Below are 14,378 nucleotides of genomic sequence, written 5' to 3' on the forward strand. Positions count from 1 at the left end.
TTTCCTCCCACTGATCCGTATCAATTGTCACAAAATCATGAGTTTTCTTGGCTATATGTTTAATATAAAATGAGAGCAAGGAATATGTACAAATTCCCATATACAGATTTACAAAACAAAAAGTGAACTGGAGAAATTCTGGAAACAAACATTTATCACCGTAGTATTGTTTGAATTTGGGTTACATGTCAGTCTGATGCGTCAACAATGCCTTATTCGAGGCTGCCAATCAATTAGAGTCAACTGCATCAAAAACCAGAATTCTCATTTTACAAAAATACAAAAAAATCTCTTCAGTGCACACAATTACAAAAGCCATCTCTGAGTAGGTTACAGAAATGTTAACGATAAATCAGAGTACTCAAAGGTATTGTACAAATATCTACAATAAACAATTTTACAAAACATTCTTTAGCCTACCCTGTGCTTACTACCAGTGGAGTAAAGGAACACAAAACATTGACTCACAAAGGGAAGCTCCAAATGGTAAATCTTGTTTTATCACCAACTCTTAAAAATAAATATGGATTATAATAGAAACTGCTTGAAGTACTGTTTGGCACATGAGACCATAGAATAAATCTACAACAGAAATTGTGTTGTGAATTCTTGCAGTGACCAAAGTCTAGTCTATAGACCAGGGTAGGTTTGACATGACATTTTGTCTGTGTTCATTACAGTAAACAAGTCATTTTCAAAGACATATATACAATAAAATCAAACGTGGATGACAGACAGCTGTGAGAAAAGCAAGGATATTTCCCCACAACCTCAGAAACAGCCTACAAGTTGAGCCAGATCATTTCACTTGGGGCTTTTTGTTTGAAAGTCAGGGGAGCCACAAACCGACCTCTTCTTTCACAGTCACTCGAGATAGTGTGCATGTTCCACTTAGTTGATGCTGACCTCTCTTTGTGTGTTCAGACTGTGTTGGTGTTGTTGGCTGCAAAGGCGTGTAGGTTTCCCAGCTGACTCAGACCACTCTGGATATGGGCTACGTGAATCTCTACGTTGTTCTGGAAGCAACTGCACAGGCAAGACAAACATTAAGACTAGGTGAACATGCACCCACCATCTTCTATCCCTTCCTCTGAAGTCTTTCACCAGTCTTTCATCCATCTCCTCGCATAGCGCTAAATAGGATGAAATATTGGGCAGATTGGATGTGAACTGTAGAGGCACTCACCTGAGGTTGGAGGGGTCGATTGAGCTCTTTATGTCATTCAGAGAGTCAGTGAGTGATTTAAATTCAAAGGAGTTCAGATCTCCTCCCTCAGCCAGACACTGGAACAAACAAACAAATACATGCTCAGGCAAACAAATAGAGTAGTGCTGTGATGCTGTGTGCGCGCACCATACACTAACCTTGATCTGCAGCAGTAAGGCAGTGAGGCCTGAGATGAGGTGAGTGAGGCTGGCGTTGGAGACGCACTGCTGGTCGTCACGGAGGGTGTTGGTCTGCTGCACCATCTCCTTGGCCTCCTCCTCACAGCGCTGACGCAGCTCTGTGGGCCGGTCCGCAGGAGCCATGCCCTGATCTGGGGCCAGCTGGAGAGGACAGAGGGACATGTGTCGATTCATATTCTTGTATAAACTGTTCTGGGACCAGCCAAAGATAAAGATGCTCATTTAAGCTTTGGAAACAAATATGCAATTTATCAGTATATCGTCATTAGACACCATTCATTGATGAGAATCTAAAAATGACTATTGGTGATGTTTTGCTCGTCTCATGCCTTCTTGCTAAATACACTCGGAGGTAAGGCGATCTGTTACACGTCTAGCTGCAAGACAATCAAATATAGCCCCTTTACTAAGATTAGACCAAAAGATGTGCCAGTGTGTCGTCACCTCGTAGCAGAACTGCTGGACCTCGTGCAGCACCTTGTTCAGGTCTTTATTGAGCTGCTCCAGCTCCAGTACTGTGGTGGCATAACGCTTCTGGAACTCTAGGCCTATAGGCATCGAGCACGACTTCTACAAAACACACAGCACAATTTAATGTTAAGTTGTATATATTTACCATTTCTATGATGGAATAAACTGTTAGGAACATTCTGCCATAATACGGATTTAGTATTTTCTGAGACTCTACCAGTTTTTCAGCTTCTGCGTTCATATCCTTCAAGTGCTTGACGTGTTCTTTCTTGATCATGAGGATCTTGGAGAGCCTCGTCTAGGAGGGAGAGATTCTTAGTGGGACATTTACCTTCACATTATGCTATATTATCCTGGAAGCAGAGTCAAGATAGGAAGACTGACCACTTGGACGAGGAACTTGACAGGGAACCCTCCAAGCGTGTCCCCATCCGCTCCAGGGAGTTTGTTTTTCCATGGAGACTGGCTGATGAGGGGATCATTGTCCTGTCACAGGAATATGTGTAAATTCCAATGGCAAATAAGCAAAGCAATATTGAATTAAATTGAGAGACAAAGGGTCAGTCATAATCATGTTATAGCAATAGAAGTACATGTAACATTCACAGTGATCTCAAATTATCACAAATAACACTGTAAATATAATACCTAACCAGTATCCCAGATGACATCATTCAGAAATGAATGATTAGAAGTGATGAAACTACAGTACCAGTCAAAAGTTTGGACGTACCTACTCATCCAAGGGTTTTTCTTTATTTTTTACTATTTTCTACATTGTAGAATAATAGTGAAGACATCGAACTATGAAATAACACATATGGAATCATGTAGTAACCAAAAAAAAGTATTTAACAAAATCAAAACTATTAAAAAATGTTTTTATTTCACCTTTATTTAAACCAGGTAGGCTAGTTGAGAACAAGTTCTCATTTGCAACTGCGACGTGGCCAAGATAAAGCAAAGCAGTTCGGACACATACAGAGTTACATATGGAACAAACATACAATCAATAATACAGTAGAAAAAGTCTATATACAGCATGTGCAAATGAGGTAGGATAAGGGAGGTAAATACAAATGGTAAAAAATGCAGAAGATGAATGTGCAAGTAGAGATACTGGGGTGCAAACGAGCAAGATAAATAAATATAGTATGGGGATGAGGTAGTTGGATGGGCTATTTACAGATGAGCTATGTACAGGTGCAGTGATCTGTGAGCTGCTCTGACAGCTGGTGCTTAAAGCTAGTGAGGGAGATATGAGTCTCCAGCCTCAGTGTTTTTTGCAGTTTGTTCCAGTCATTGGCAGCAGAGAACTGGAAGGAAAGGCGGCCAAAGGAAGAATTGGCTTTGGGGGTGACCAGTGGGATACACCTGCTGGAGCGCATGCTACGGGTGGGTGCTGCTATGGGTGACCAGTGAGCTTAGATAAGGCAGGGCTTTCCCTAGCATAGACTGGTAGATAAACTGGAGCCAGTGGGTTTGGTGACGAGTATGAAGCGAGGGCCTGCCAACGAGAGCGTACAGGTCGCAGTGGTGGGTAGTATATGGGGCTTTGGTGACAAAACGGATGGCACTGTGATAGACTGCATCCAGTTTGTTGAGTAGAGTGTTGGAGGCTATTTTGTAAATGACATCGCCAAAGTCTAGGATCGTCAGTTTTACCAGGGTGTTTGGCAGCATGAGTGAAGGATGCTTTGTTGCGAAATAGGAAGCGGATTCTAGATTTAATTTTGGATTGGAGATGTTCGATGTGAGTCTGGAAGGAGAGTTCAGTCTTAACCAGACACCTAGGTATTTGTAGTTGTCCACATAATCTAAGTCAGAGCCGTCCAGAGTAGTGATGCTGGACGGGTGGGCAGCGATCGGTTGAAGAGCATGCATTTAGTTTTACTTGCATTTAAGAGCAGCTGGAGGCCACGGAAGGAGAGTTGTATGGCATTGAAGTTCGTCTGGAGGTTAGTTCACACAGTGTCCAAAGAAGGGCCAGAGGTATACAGAATTGTGTCGTCTGCGTAGAGGTGGATTAAAGAATCACCAGCAGCAAGAGCGACATCATTGATGTATACAGAGAAGAGTCGGCCCGAGAAATGAACCCTGTGGCACCCCCATAGAGACTGCCAGAGGTCCGGACAACAGGCCCTCCGATGTGACACACGGAACTCTGTCTGCAAAGTAGTTGGTGAACCAGGCAAGGCAATCATTTGCGTAAACAAGGCATTTAAACAATCATTTGAGTCTGCCAATACGAATGTTGTGATTGACAGAATCGAAAGCCTTAGGCAGGTTGATGAATACTGCTGCACAGTAAGGTCTCTTATCGATGGCGGTTATATCGTTTAGGACCTTGAGCGTGGCTGAGGTTCACCCATGACCAAATCAAAATATATTTTATATTCTTCAAAGTAGCCACCCTTTTCCTTGATGACTGCTTTGCATTCTCTCAACCAGCCTCATGAGGAATGCTTTTCCAACAGTCTTGAAGGAGTTCCCACATATGCTGAGCACTTGTTGGCTGCTTTTCCTTCACTCTGCATTCCAACTCATCTCATTTTGGTTGAGGCCAGGTGATTGTGGAGGCCATGTCATCTGATGCAGCACTCCATCACCCTCATTCTTGGTCAAATAGCCTTTACATAGCCTGGAGGTGTGTTGGATCATTGTCCTGTTGAAAAACAAATGATAGTCCCACTGAGCGCAAACCAGATGGGATGGCGTATTGCTGCAGAATGCTTTGGAGCCATGGTGGTTAAAGTGTGCCTTGAATTCTAAATGAAATCACAGACAGTGTCACCAGCAAAGCACCCCACATGATAACATCTCCTCCTCTATGCTTTACGGTGGGAAATACACATGAGATCTGTTCACCCACACCACATCTCACGAAGAAACGTGGATTCCAGACCCAAGGATAACTTTTTACCCGTCTAATGTCAATTGCTCGTGTTTCTTGGACCAAGCAAGTATCTTCTTATTGCTGTCCTTCAGTGGTGATTTCTCTGCAGCAATTCCACCACGAAGGCCTGATTCCCACAGTCTCCTCTGAACAGTTGATGTTGAGATCTGTCTGTTACTTGAACTCTCAAGCATTTATTTGGGCTGCAATTTCTGAGGCTAGTAACTAATGAACGTATCCTCTGCAGCAAAGGTAACTCAGGGTCTTCCTTTCCTGTGGCGGTCCTCATGCGAGTCAGTTTTCATCACAGCGCTTGTTTTTTTTGACTGCACTAGTTTTTGACATTTTCCGGATTGACTGATCTTCATGTCTTAAAGTAATGATGGACTGTCGTTTCTCTTTGCTTATTTGAACTGTTCTTGCCATAATATGGATTTGGTATTTACCAAATAGGGCTGTCTTATGTATAACACCCCTACCTTGTCACAACAACTGATTGGATCAAACACATTAAGGGAAGAAATTCCACAAATTAACTTTTATATGGCACACCTGTTAATTGAAAAGCATTCCAGGTGACAACCTCATGAACAGGGATGCAAACTGGTGAGGGCCCAAAAAGGCAACTTTTTGTTGTTGTACTGAAACTTGCAAAAAAAAATCCCTGCTAAGGGGAAATGCATGTTTTAACTAATTAAACAACAAAGAATAGGATCTACATGATCAGTCTCTGTGTGTAAAATAAAGTGGTTAACGTGACCCTAACTCACAGCTACATTTTTTTTTTTAAGAACACGAATCACGTAGGTCACCTATTTTGAGGCGAATTTCACTGAAAGGTGACTAGTTTGCATCCCTGCATGAAGCAAGTTGAGAGAATGCCAAGAGTGTGAAAATCTGTCATTAAGGCAAAGGGTGGCAATTTGAATTCTCTCAAATAAAATATTTTGATTTGTTAAACACTTTTTGGTTAATACAGTATTCCATATGTATTATTTCATAGTTTTGATGTCTTCACTATTCTATAATGTAGAAAATAGTAAAAATAAAGAAAAACCCTGTATTGAGTAGGTGTGTCAAATTTTGACTGGTACTGTACAATGTGCACCGTTTCCTTCTTACCATGAGGACTGGTGTGGTGGCGGAGGCGTAGGTCACTCTGGGAGGGGTCATGAAGTTTTGGAAGCGGGAGGGTCTCAGTTTCTGTGCGAAGGTTGAGATGGGCATGGTCTCGTTGGGCTCATTACTCTGGAGGGGGGAAAAACAACAGATTTAAATCAACCATATCGTTGGTAATACAGCAGGAAGTAATTTATTGCATAATCTTTTTCTTGTTCCCATCTAGCGTGTGTGATTGAAGGATTTTTCTAAATGTTTTGCTTTTTAAGTTGACAACAGCACTGCTGGTAATGGACAGACCCCGGTTTCTCTGTGTGTTTGATGTTTGCCGAGGTCAGAATCCCTCATTCTAACATGTCAATGCTGAATGAGTAATGAAGACCAGGCGTACCAGCACTTCGTAATCAGGCACGGTGTGTGTGCCCAGCCCATTCCGGTCAAAGGTCACACGGTAAGTGGCAGCGCCCGTATCCACGGCATCGATCTGCCCAGTGAACAGGCCGTCATGGACTCCCCTAAGACGAGCTGGAACACACAGAATCCATCTAATCTGGAGATTTAAAGGGGACTTTGGGTGCTATGACTACAGGTTTGCTGATAGCTACTTTTAGGGTAGGGGCTGCTGGTATTTAACAAGTCATTTTGGTTGCCATCACTACAGTGTTTTACCGGTGACTTTGGTTCCTATGACGAGTGGCAAGGGGATCTCGTCGGGGAGGTCTTTGCAGTGTGCCACGTCGAAAAACTTCCTCTGCTGCAGCATACGCATCTTCTGCCTCTTCTGCCTCAGCGCAGTCCGCTCCTCAGCAAAGAACGCAGACGAACACCTAAAGGGGAACATTTAACTAAGTCAATTATACACAAACAGTTGGTATTCTTGGTATGCTTGAAAGACAACCAAGGAAGGTTTCTTTAATTAACATTCCAGGATATTTCCCTGAGAATCCATGGTGTCCATAAGATGTATCATTGGCTATTCGAAGAAAGAGAGAGAAAAAAAAGGGATATTCATGGGGACAATCTACTCACTTCAAAAGGAAACATAAATAAATGCAAAAAAATAAATAAATAAATGCAAAGCAGATTTGGAAGGTCAGTCTTTAAAAGAGAATGTGCTGTAATAATGAACAATACCGTCTGGGTTTCCCCATCAGTCTCCTGATTGTACCCCACTCCACACGGGTCAACTTCCTGGTCTTCAGGTTGGGGAAGGATTCTTTCAGGCACAGGCAGAAGTCATTGTCACCTTCAAATAAAGGTCTGGGTGGAGGAAAAGGTGTCAGAGGTCAAAGGAATTACACACTGGGTGTGTGTTTAAGTTATACAGCTGTCGTGGTAGTGTAGCTTACCCATCTATGTTAGAATAGAACCACTCGTAGATGCACCATTTGTGTGCTTTAGGAAGTTTGAGAAGGTTTCTCAACCTCAGCCCGATTCTCTGAGACACTTTCTTATCTGGGGTCGTCACATTAGCAAACTTCTGAAAGAAAACAATCAAAACAAATTAACAATAATGAAGTCACCAAATAGTTTACAAAAGCACATCTGGGTTATCCTGAGCTATAGTAGTTGATCTATAGGAGGCAATGCTGTCACCTCTGAGTTGAAAGAAGGTAGTGTATTTGCAAAGAGGGGGACAGGACAACGATGCTGGCCAAAAGCAAGGCATTTATTTTACAGAAGCAACAGGGTTTGCTTTGCCCAGCTGTGTGAGCCGGAGCTATACCTGGGGTACAGAGGTGACCCTCTGGCTCCTTCTAGGGGATCTGGATGGGAGGCGCTGCTCCTCCTCCTCTCTGAACAGTCTGCTCCTCTTGGAGCTCCGTGTGGGCTAGACACAGGGACAGGAGGGTCAGCATATCGGTGAGAATAATGTCAATGCTTAATAAAAATGTTTTTCAAATGTGCAGATAGTATTGCTTATGTCACACGCCTACCCCATCTATGATGAAACAGGGGCACTGATTTGTTGAGAACAAAAATTAAGTTTCAAGGTAGAACTGATCGTGCAAATCAGAACATTGAGGGTAACTTGGACAAACTGCTAATGGGAAGTGCTGATAAGACTATCAGTGTCCACTTAATTAACAGTGATTAAGTCACCAGATAAATCGATAGGAGACCTAGAGTTTCAAAGGATAGATGTGATGAAGTGCTAGATTGGCCATCTCACCGTTTCCATGGACACCAAGGTGTGTCTTCCTCTTGTGTTGTGAGCTTTTGTTTGCTTCTCATTCAAAGTATTTGACAGACTGCCCTCTGGAGATGCACAAAATGTGGCGTTATCAAAAATAGATTAAACTTGCATCTTACAAATCACCACTGCTCTCTCAATGTCTGTTTCACAAAACTCTGAAATGTCTTCCTTTCCTAGTATCCTTACTTCATGACCATACAGGGCTCAAAATTACACTTGTCCCCTTGCCCAGGAAAAGTTATTAAATTGTCAGACAAAAAGAATGCAATAAGGTTGTCCAAATGGACAAGTAAAAAATCCCCAAATTTGAAAAAAATCTAATGTGGCTACTTCAATCAGAATTGGATCAGTATCCTCTGGATGCAATGTGTTGCACACTGTCCTCCCAATCTCTGCAAATTGCATCGGAGTATAATTACTGTAGGCCTGCCTACATTGACAGGCATGGGCGGTCTTTCAATCATGCAGTCGCGAAATGCATATTTAAGATCAAAGCGAGCCACGTGTGCACATTTGTTGATATTCATTGCTAATTAGTGAGTTATTTGCCCAGTTATAGCACATTTTTGGTCAGCACTGAAAATCCTGGTTGCGCCAGCAGGCAGTTGCCAGAGAGGGAGAGCCATTTGTGCAGCAGGTAAAATAATGACATATAGACTAACTAGATGGCCAATTCAAAACATATTGTATAGTTGGTTCTCACTAGTTAACTATTAGCATGCATTAATGTCATTGTCATGTCTGATATCCTAAAATAACTTTCCTCCTGCACTCGTGTATATCCGCAAACGGCAGACAGACAGTTGATGAAACCATTGCTTCTTACTCCAGTTGTAAAACTGACCCTCAAGCACTCAAAATTGGCAATGATTCTCCTCTATTCAATACCGGGCCATGTAATTCTGGAAAAGTATTGTTCGTGGCTTAAAATGCCCCACATTTATTCTTAAGTCCTCTCTGGACTTCAATATTTACCTAGCATCCGCTATGGGGATTCCTTAGTAACGTTACTTGTTAGCATTTTGTAAAAATTCTGTTAAGTGAAATTTTTGGGTCTTTATTTACATTTGAAGAAAAATTAAAAAAATAGCACCCCTATGGTGTTACTACCATTAATACCGTATATCCCAGGGTGGCAACAGGCACAGTATGAAGGTATGGATAGTGCCCAACCCTATTGACAAGTAACTCATTATTTTATCAAATACATAAAAAGTCATGTTGCAGGGTGACCAACCATCCTCCAAGAGATTCCAGGAGAGCTACTGGGTGTGCAGGCTTTTACACCAAATGTTTTAAATCAGCTGCTCAACAGGACTTTGATAAACTGACTGGTGTGTTTTGAGTAGGGTTGGAGCCAAAGCCTGCACACCTGGTAGCTCTCCAGATGGAGGGTTGACAGCTTATCAGTGCAGTATCTTATGGGGGGAGGAGGTTAAGCGCTTTGCTCAAGGACACATAACCAGGAGATACTGTATTATACATGGGATCAGAGACCAGCAGCCTTCCATTGTCAATAATAATGAATGTTATTGTGAAGTGGTTCCTTGTATCATACAACACAATTTTCTGTCACCTTTTTGGCCCATGGTGTGACTTGAGGTTTCAGACAAGTAAAAAACAAAATCAGTCCTACTTGTCCAAAGGACAAGTGGCTAAAAAAAAGTTAATGTCAAGCCCTGCCATAGCTGAAAGGACTGGTTTCCACATTATTGATTTCTCCTATTAAGTATTCTGCAATCAGTAGTCTTACAGGAAAGGAGAGTTAACTACTTAGAACTACATACTTACCACATCAGACAATGACATCAGTGAATAAAGCACATTGATGGTCTAAGACTATAACAATTGACAAGTTAAGAGTTCAAATGGGCTTAGTTCCAAGTCTGACACATCACCTGTGTGTTGCATTTTTAAGTTTGTAATTAGAGACTTAAAGACTCCTAATCCAATGAGGGACTGACATCTCCAACCTTTTGGGAAAAACAGTCAACATGGGCATGCAGTATATGCAATACATAGGTTACATACACAGACAGGGATAATAAATGCAATGTGTTAAGCTACAGTACCTTTCAGACTGACTAGCGCCTCTGCTGAAGAGCCTGCAATCAAGAGAAGAGGGGAATGATCCAAGACTGACATGGAATTTGTCCTCCACTTAAACAAAATCCTGCATTCTAATTCATCCTTTCTCTCATTTGATGGTGTTTGAGGATTGAGTGACTTTACTCATGATTTTGGATTTACATACTCAGTGGCCATTCACAAAAATGGTTCACTCCTACAGACAGTGAGTCAGGTGTCCATGGCTTGCTATATACAGCAGGCAGACCGGCATCCAGTTACTGTTTGGTTGAACGTTACAAATGGGCTAAACGAGTGACTTAGACTGAGCGTGTATTGTGGTCAGTTGCAGGTTCGCCGGTTCCAGTACATCAGAAATGGCTGGCGTCTGGGCTTTTCACACACGACAGTGTCTAGGGTTTACAGAGAATGGTGCGACAATCAAAAAACCTCCAGTCAGCGGCAGTCTTGTGGACGAAAACAGCATGTTGATGAGCAAGGTCGAAGAAGGGCAAGAATCTTGCAAGCGAACAGGTGGGCGACAAACAGGCATGTAATGGCGCAGTATGGCATCTCAGAACGCACAACTCACCCACCGTTCCTTGTCTCGGATGGCTATTGCAGCTGAAACCCACACCGGGTTCCATTCCTATCAGCTAAAAAGTAGAAGCAGCTCAAGTGGGCACATGAGCAACACAATTGAGTGGAAAAACATTGCCTGGTCCAACAAATCCCATTGTGGCATGATGATGGCAGGATTTGGCGTAAGCAGCATGAGTCCACGGCCCCATCCTAAATGGTGTCGACAGTACAGGCTGGTAGCGATGGTGTAATCATGTGGGAAAAATTTCTGCCACACGTTAGGTCCCTTGATACAAACTGAGAAACATTTGAAAGTCATACTTTGTAGAATCCATTCCCAGAAGAATTCTAGCTGATCTGGAGACAACGAGGGGTCCGACCCAGCACTAGATGAGTGTTCCCAATAAACCGAATGTACAGTGCCTATGGAAAGTCTAAACCCCTTGAACTTAACATTTTTTTCTGTCAGTGCCTAGATTTGGCGATATTTGACTATTCTTTACAAAACGGTTCAAGCTCTGTCAAGTTCATTAGGACAGCAATCGAAGTCATGCCACACATTTTCGATTGGATTTAGGTCCGGACTCTTACTGGGACATTTACCTTTTTATTCCACTATAGCTTTGGCTGTGTGAATCAGGTCATTGTGATGTCATGCTGAAAAGGTGAACTTCCATCCCAGTTTCAACTTTCTTGCAGAGGGCAGCAGGTTTTCCCTCAAGGACTTTTCTGTACATTGCTCGATTAATTTTCCCTTTCATACTGATAAACGTAACGCGTTGCATTTCAATTGTAGTTTCATCAGACCACAAAACTTCGACACATGGTTTTTAAAATATTTTTTATATATACTTCAAAACAGGATTCAAGGTGGGTTTTCTTGAGTAATGGCTTCCTTCATGCCACCCCGCACCTCTCTGATTCAGAGGAGTTTAAATTGTGTTCGACACATTTCGGTTGAATGCATTATGCAACTGACGAGGGTATCCCCACCCCCCCACCCCTTTTTTTTTACAGACTTTGACCAGTCTTGGCCATAAAAGCCTGTAGCTCTTTCAAAGTTGCCTTTGGACTCTTGTCAGCCTCTCTGATCAGTCTCCTACTTGCTCAGTCATCCAGTTTAGAAGGAAAGCCTGATCTAGGTCGGGTCTTGGCGATGCCATACACCTTCCACTTAATAAAATCATCTTGACCATGCTCCAAGGGCATTTAGGACTTTTAAAAATATTTTTATACCTATCCCCTGATCTGTGCCTTTCAACAACTTTGTCCTGGAGTTCTTTTCAAAGCTTATTGGTTCTCATGGTTAAGTGTTTGCTCTGCAATGTCCAACCCAGCAGAGGGCACATACAGGAACTGCTGAATTTATCCTGAAATCATCATGAAATCACATGAATAACTACACAGGTGGAGGCTAAATAACCTGGAATGTGATTTAAGGTGATTTGTTAGACCTGAGCTAATTTAAGATGTATATTAAAGGGGGTGGACACTTGTCCAACCCCTTTGATTTTCTAAAACATTACAGGATATTTCTCACTTGGAAGTTGCGTGGTAGGATGTGTAGTTCAATGGGGGTGGAAATGTATTTATTCCGGCTATAAATCAACAAAAGGTGAAGATTTTATTTTGAAGGGGGGCGCTTTCTACAGGCACTATATAAGAAAACCCATAGGTCAATCAAATGTAATATTTGTGAGAACCTAAAATGTGGTGTCATAGTGAGTAGGAGATGAGCTCCAGTCAGCAGTCCCCATATAGCCCAGGGGCATCTGTATATGCAAATACTAAGTGTTGTGACAAAATAATGCTCATTGGAGAGAATGTGATCATTATTAACCCAATAACCCAAGGTCAATTATTGACAAAGGTAGTTAGCTAGGTACAAATAGAAAGAATAGCAGGTGGTCTGACAGTTTATATTTCAACTCTACAATCGATGTTTGTTAAATACCGAGGAAATTGGCAGTTTGTGGCTAGAACAGTTACTAGACAAATATGACAACTAGCCAGCAGTATGACCCCTCACATCACCCATTAGAGGGCTGTTCTGTCAGTGTCTTGACAGATACGACTGCTGAATAGGTGATTTGTTTTTAGATATTTAAACAGCAAGACACCTATATGAATGATTTATTTTAGGTAACAGTGTTTAATGTTTGAACTCGTTAACAGTTAGCTAAATGTAGCTAAGTAAGTTAGATACAAATACTCAGAAATAAAGTAAGCAAACAAAGCTCAGCTAACTAACGTTAGATTTCTGGGTTGTTAGCTAACTGGCAACAAACAAGCCTGCAAACCTTTAGTTAGCCATACTGACAATCGCCTAATTATTTTTAGAGCAGCTAGCTAGCGTACTAATGTGAGCTAACGCTTGTTAGCTCGGTAAGCAGCTAGCTTCCCAAGCTAACTTGCTAACAAGCGTTAGCTCACTAGCTTTTGCGTCTAGAAAACTAGTTTACAAACGCTTCAGGAAAAAAGTGCGACAAGTATTCAGTTAATAACAGTTACACATACAAGGTTCTAAAGTAAACATTTCCTCACATAATTATATTGGTAGTTTAAAAGTCTTGTTAAATTCGTGTTATTACTTACTCTCGTCTAGCTGGTCCATCTCCGCCATCTTGAATTAGCCGCGCTGCTTTTTTCAAAGACCATATTGTCAAGATGCATTCTGGGACAGTGTGTCTGCAGGGCAATTTTTTATGGACTGAATTTATGTTTACACCTAGATAAACAGTAACATTATTATTATCATGTAAACTGTTTATGTAAAGGGATGCTTAATTGGGTAGCAATCAAATACATGCATTTAGTTATCTAAGCCAATATGGCATGGAAATGGTAGAGGGTGAGGGTAGGAAACAACACATCCAATCATGCTGACCCTCAACACTGGTGCCCTCAGGGGTGCGTGCTTAGTCCCCTCCTGTACTCCCTGTTCACCCACAACTGCGTGGCAGCACATGACTAACACTCATTCCACATAGCTATTATGCTGCATGAGGCAAGTGCCAGGCCCTGGTCAAATGCTCTGTTTAAATGCAAATCCACCTCATATGAGCAATATATATATATATATTTTTTAAATACAAAATATACACTTACTGTATGCAGTTTATCAAAGTTGCACCAGGAAATATTGAATGGAATGGTAGAATGGAAATGCGAGGGCAAGATGAGGATGTATCGTAGCTGTTTCAAAACAAATCCTGGTGCAACTTTGCTAAACTGCGTACAAGTACACTAAGTTTGTCTTTGTATTTGAAATATTTGTTCTCGCTTCTATAAAAGTTACGTTCCAAAGGTTTCCAAAACTGTATCGCAAGTGATGATTAATAACGTTTCTAAATGTTAAACAGAGCGTCAAGATTGTAGTTCACATGGAGCCAGCTGTGGTCCATACCTTCAGCTGAGAACCCAAGAGGGGAACTGGCTGTAAGCCCCCTTGGAGTTCTCGAGAGCTAACCTTAAACATGCTGTCCGAAGGAAGAAAAAAACTCCATAGATATCCCTGTATGATTAACCTTGACAAGACAATGATACATTACTGAGAGGGCTTCATGAGTTACTGGACCATGCAGAAGCTCATCAACCATAGCTGCAGGAAGTAGGGATGCTTAGGGTGCTGCAGCCGCC

At 41.9% G+C, this 14,378-nt stretch overlaps 1 protein-coding gene across 2 annotated transcripts; it reads right to left on the reverse strand.

The window, feature by feature from the left end:
• Nucleotides 1–38: 38 nt before the first annotated feature.
• LOC115139240 (protein lin-9 homolog) lies at nt 39–13,409 on the reverse strand. Of its 2 annotated transcripts, none has more exons than XM_029676405.2 (15): nt 13,335–13,409; nt 10,163–10,195; nt 8,067–8,152; nt 7,620–7,724; nt 7,243–7,370; nt 7,028–7,153; nt 6,563–6,720; nt 6,285–6,418; nt 5,897–6,022; nt 2,263–2,364; nt 2,096–2,176; nt 1,852–1,977; nt 1,366–1,548; nt 1,187–1,284; nt 39–1,026 (listed from the first exon to the last, which is right to left on the reverse strand). In XM_029676405.2, the coding sequence occupies exons 1-15, from the start codon at nt 13,360–13,362 to the stop codon at nt 921–923; spliced, it is 1,620 nt and encodes a 539-aa protein (XP_029532265.1). In that variant the 5' UTR covers nt 13,363–13,409; the 3' UTR covers nt 39–920. The 2 variants fall into 2 exon arrangements, with proteins under 2 accessions (XP_029532265.1, XP_029532264.1); XM_029676404.2 differs by having other exon boundaries at nt 7,243–7,373.
• Nucleotides 13,410–14,378: the final 969 nt, after the last annotated feature.

This window comes from Oncorhynchus nerka, linkage group LG13, assembly GCF_034236695.1.
Source record: "Oncorhynchus nerka isolate Pitt River linkage group LG13, Oner_Uvic_2.0, whole genome shotgun sequence".
Classification (NCBI taxonomy): Eukaryota; Metazoa; Chordata; class Actinopteri; order Salmoniformes; family Salmonidae; genus Oncorhynchus; species Oncorhynchus nerka.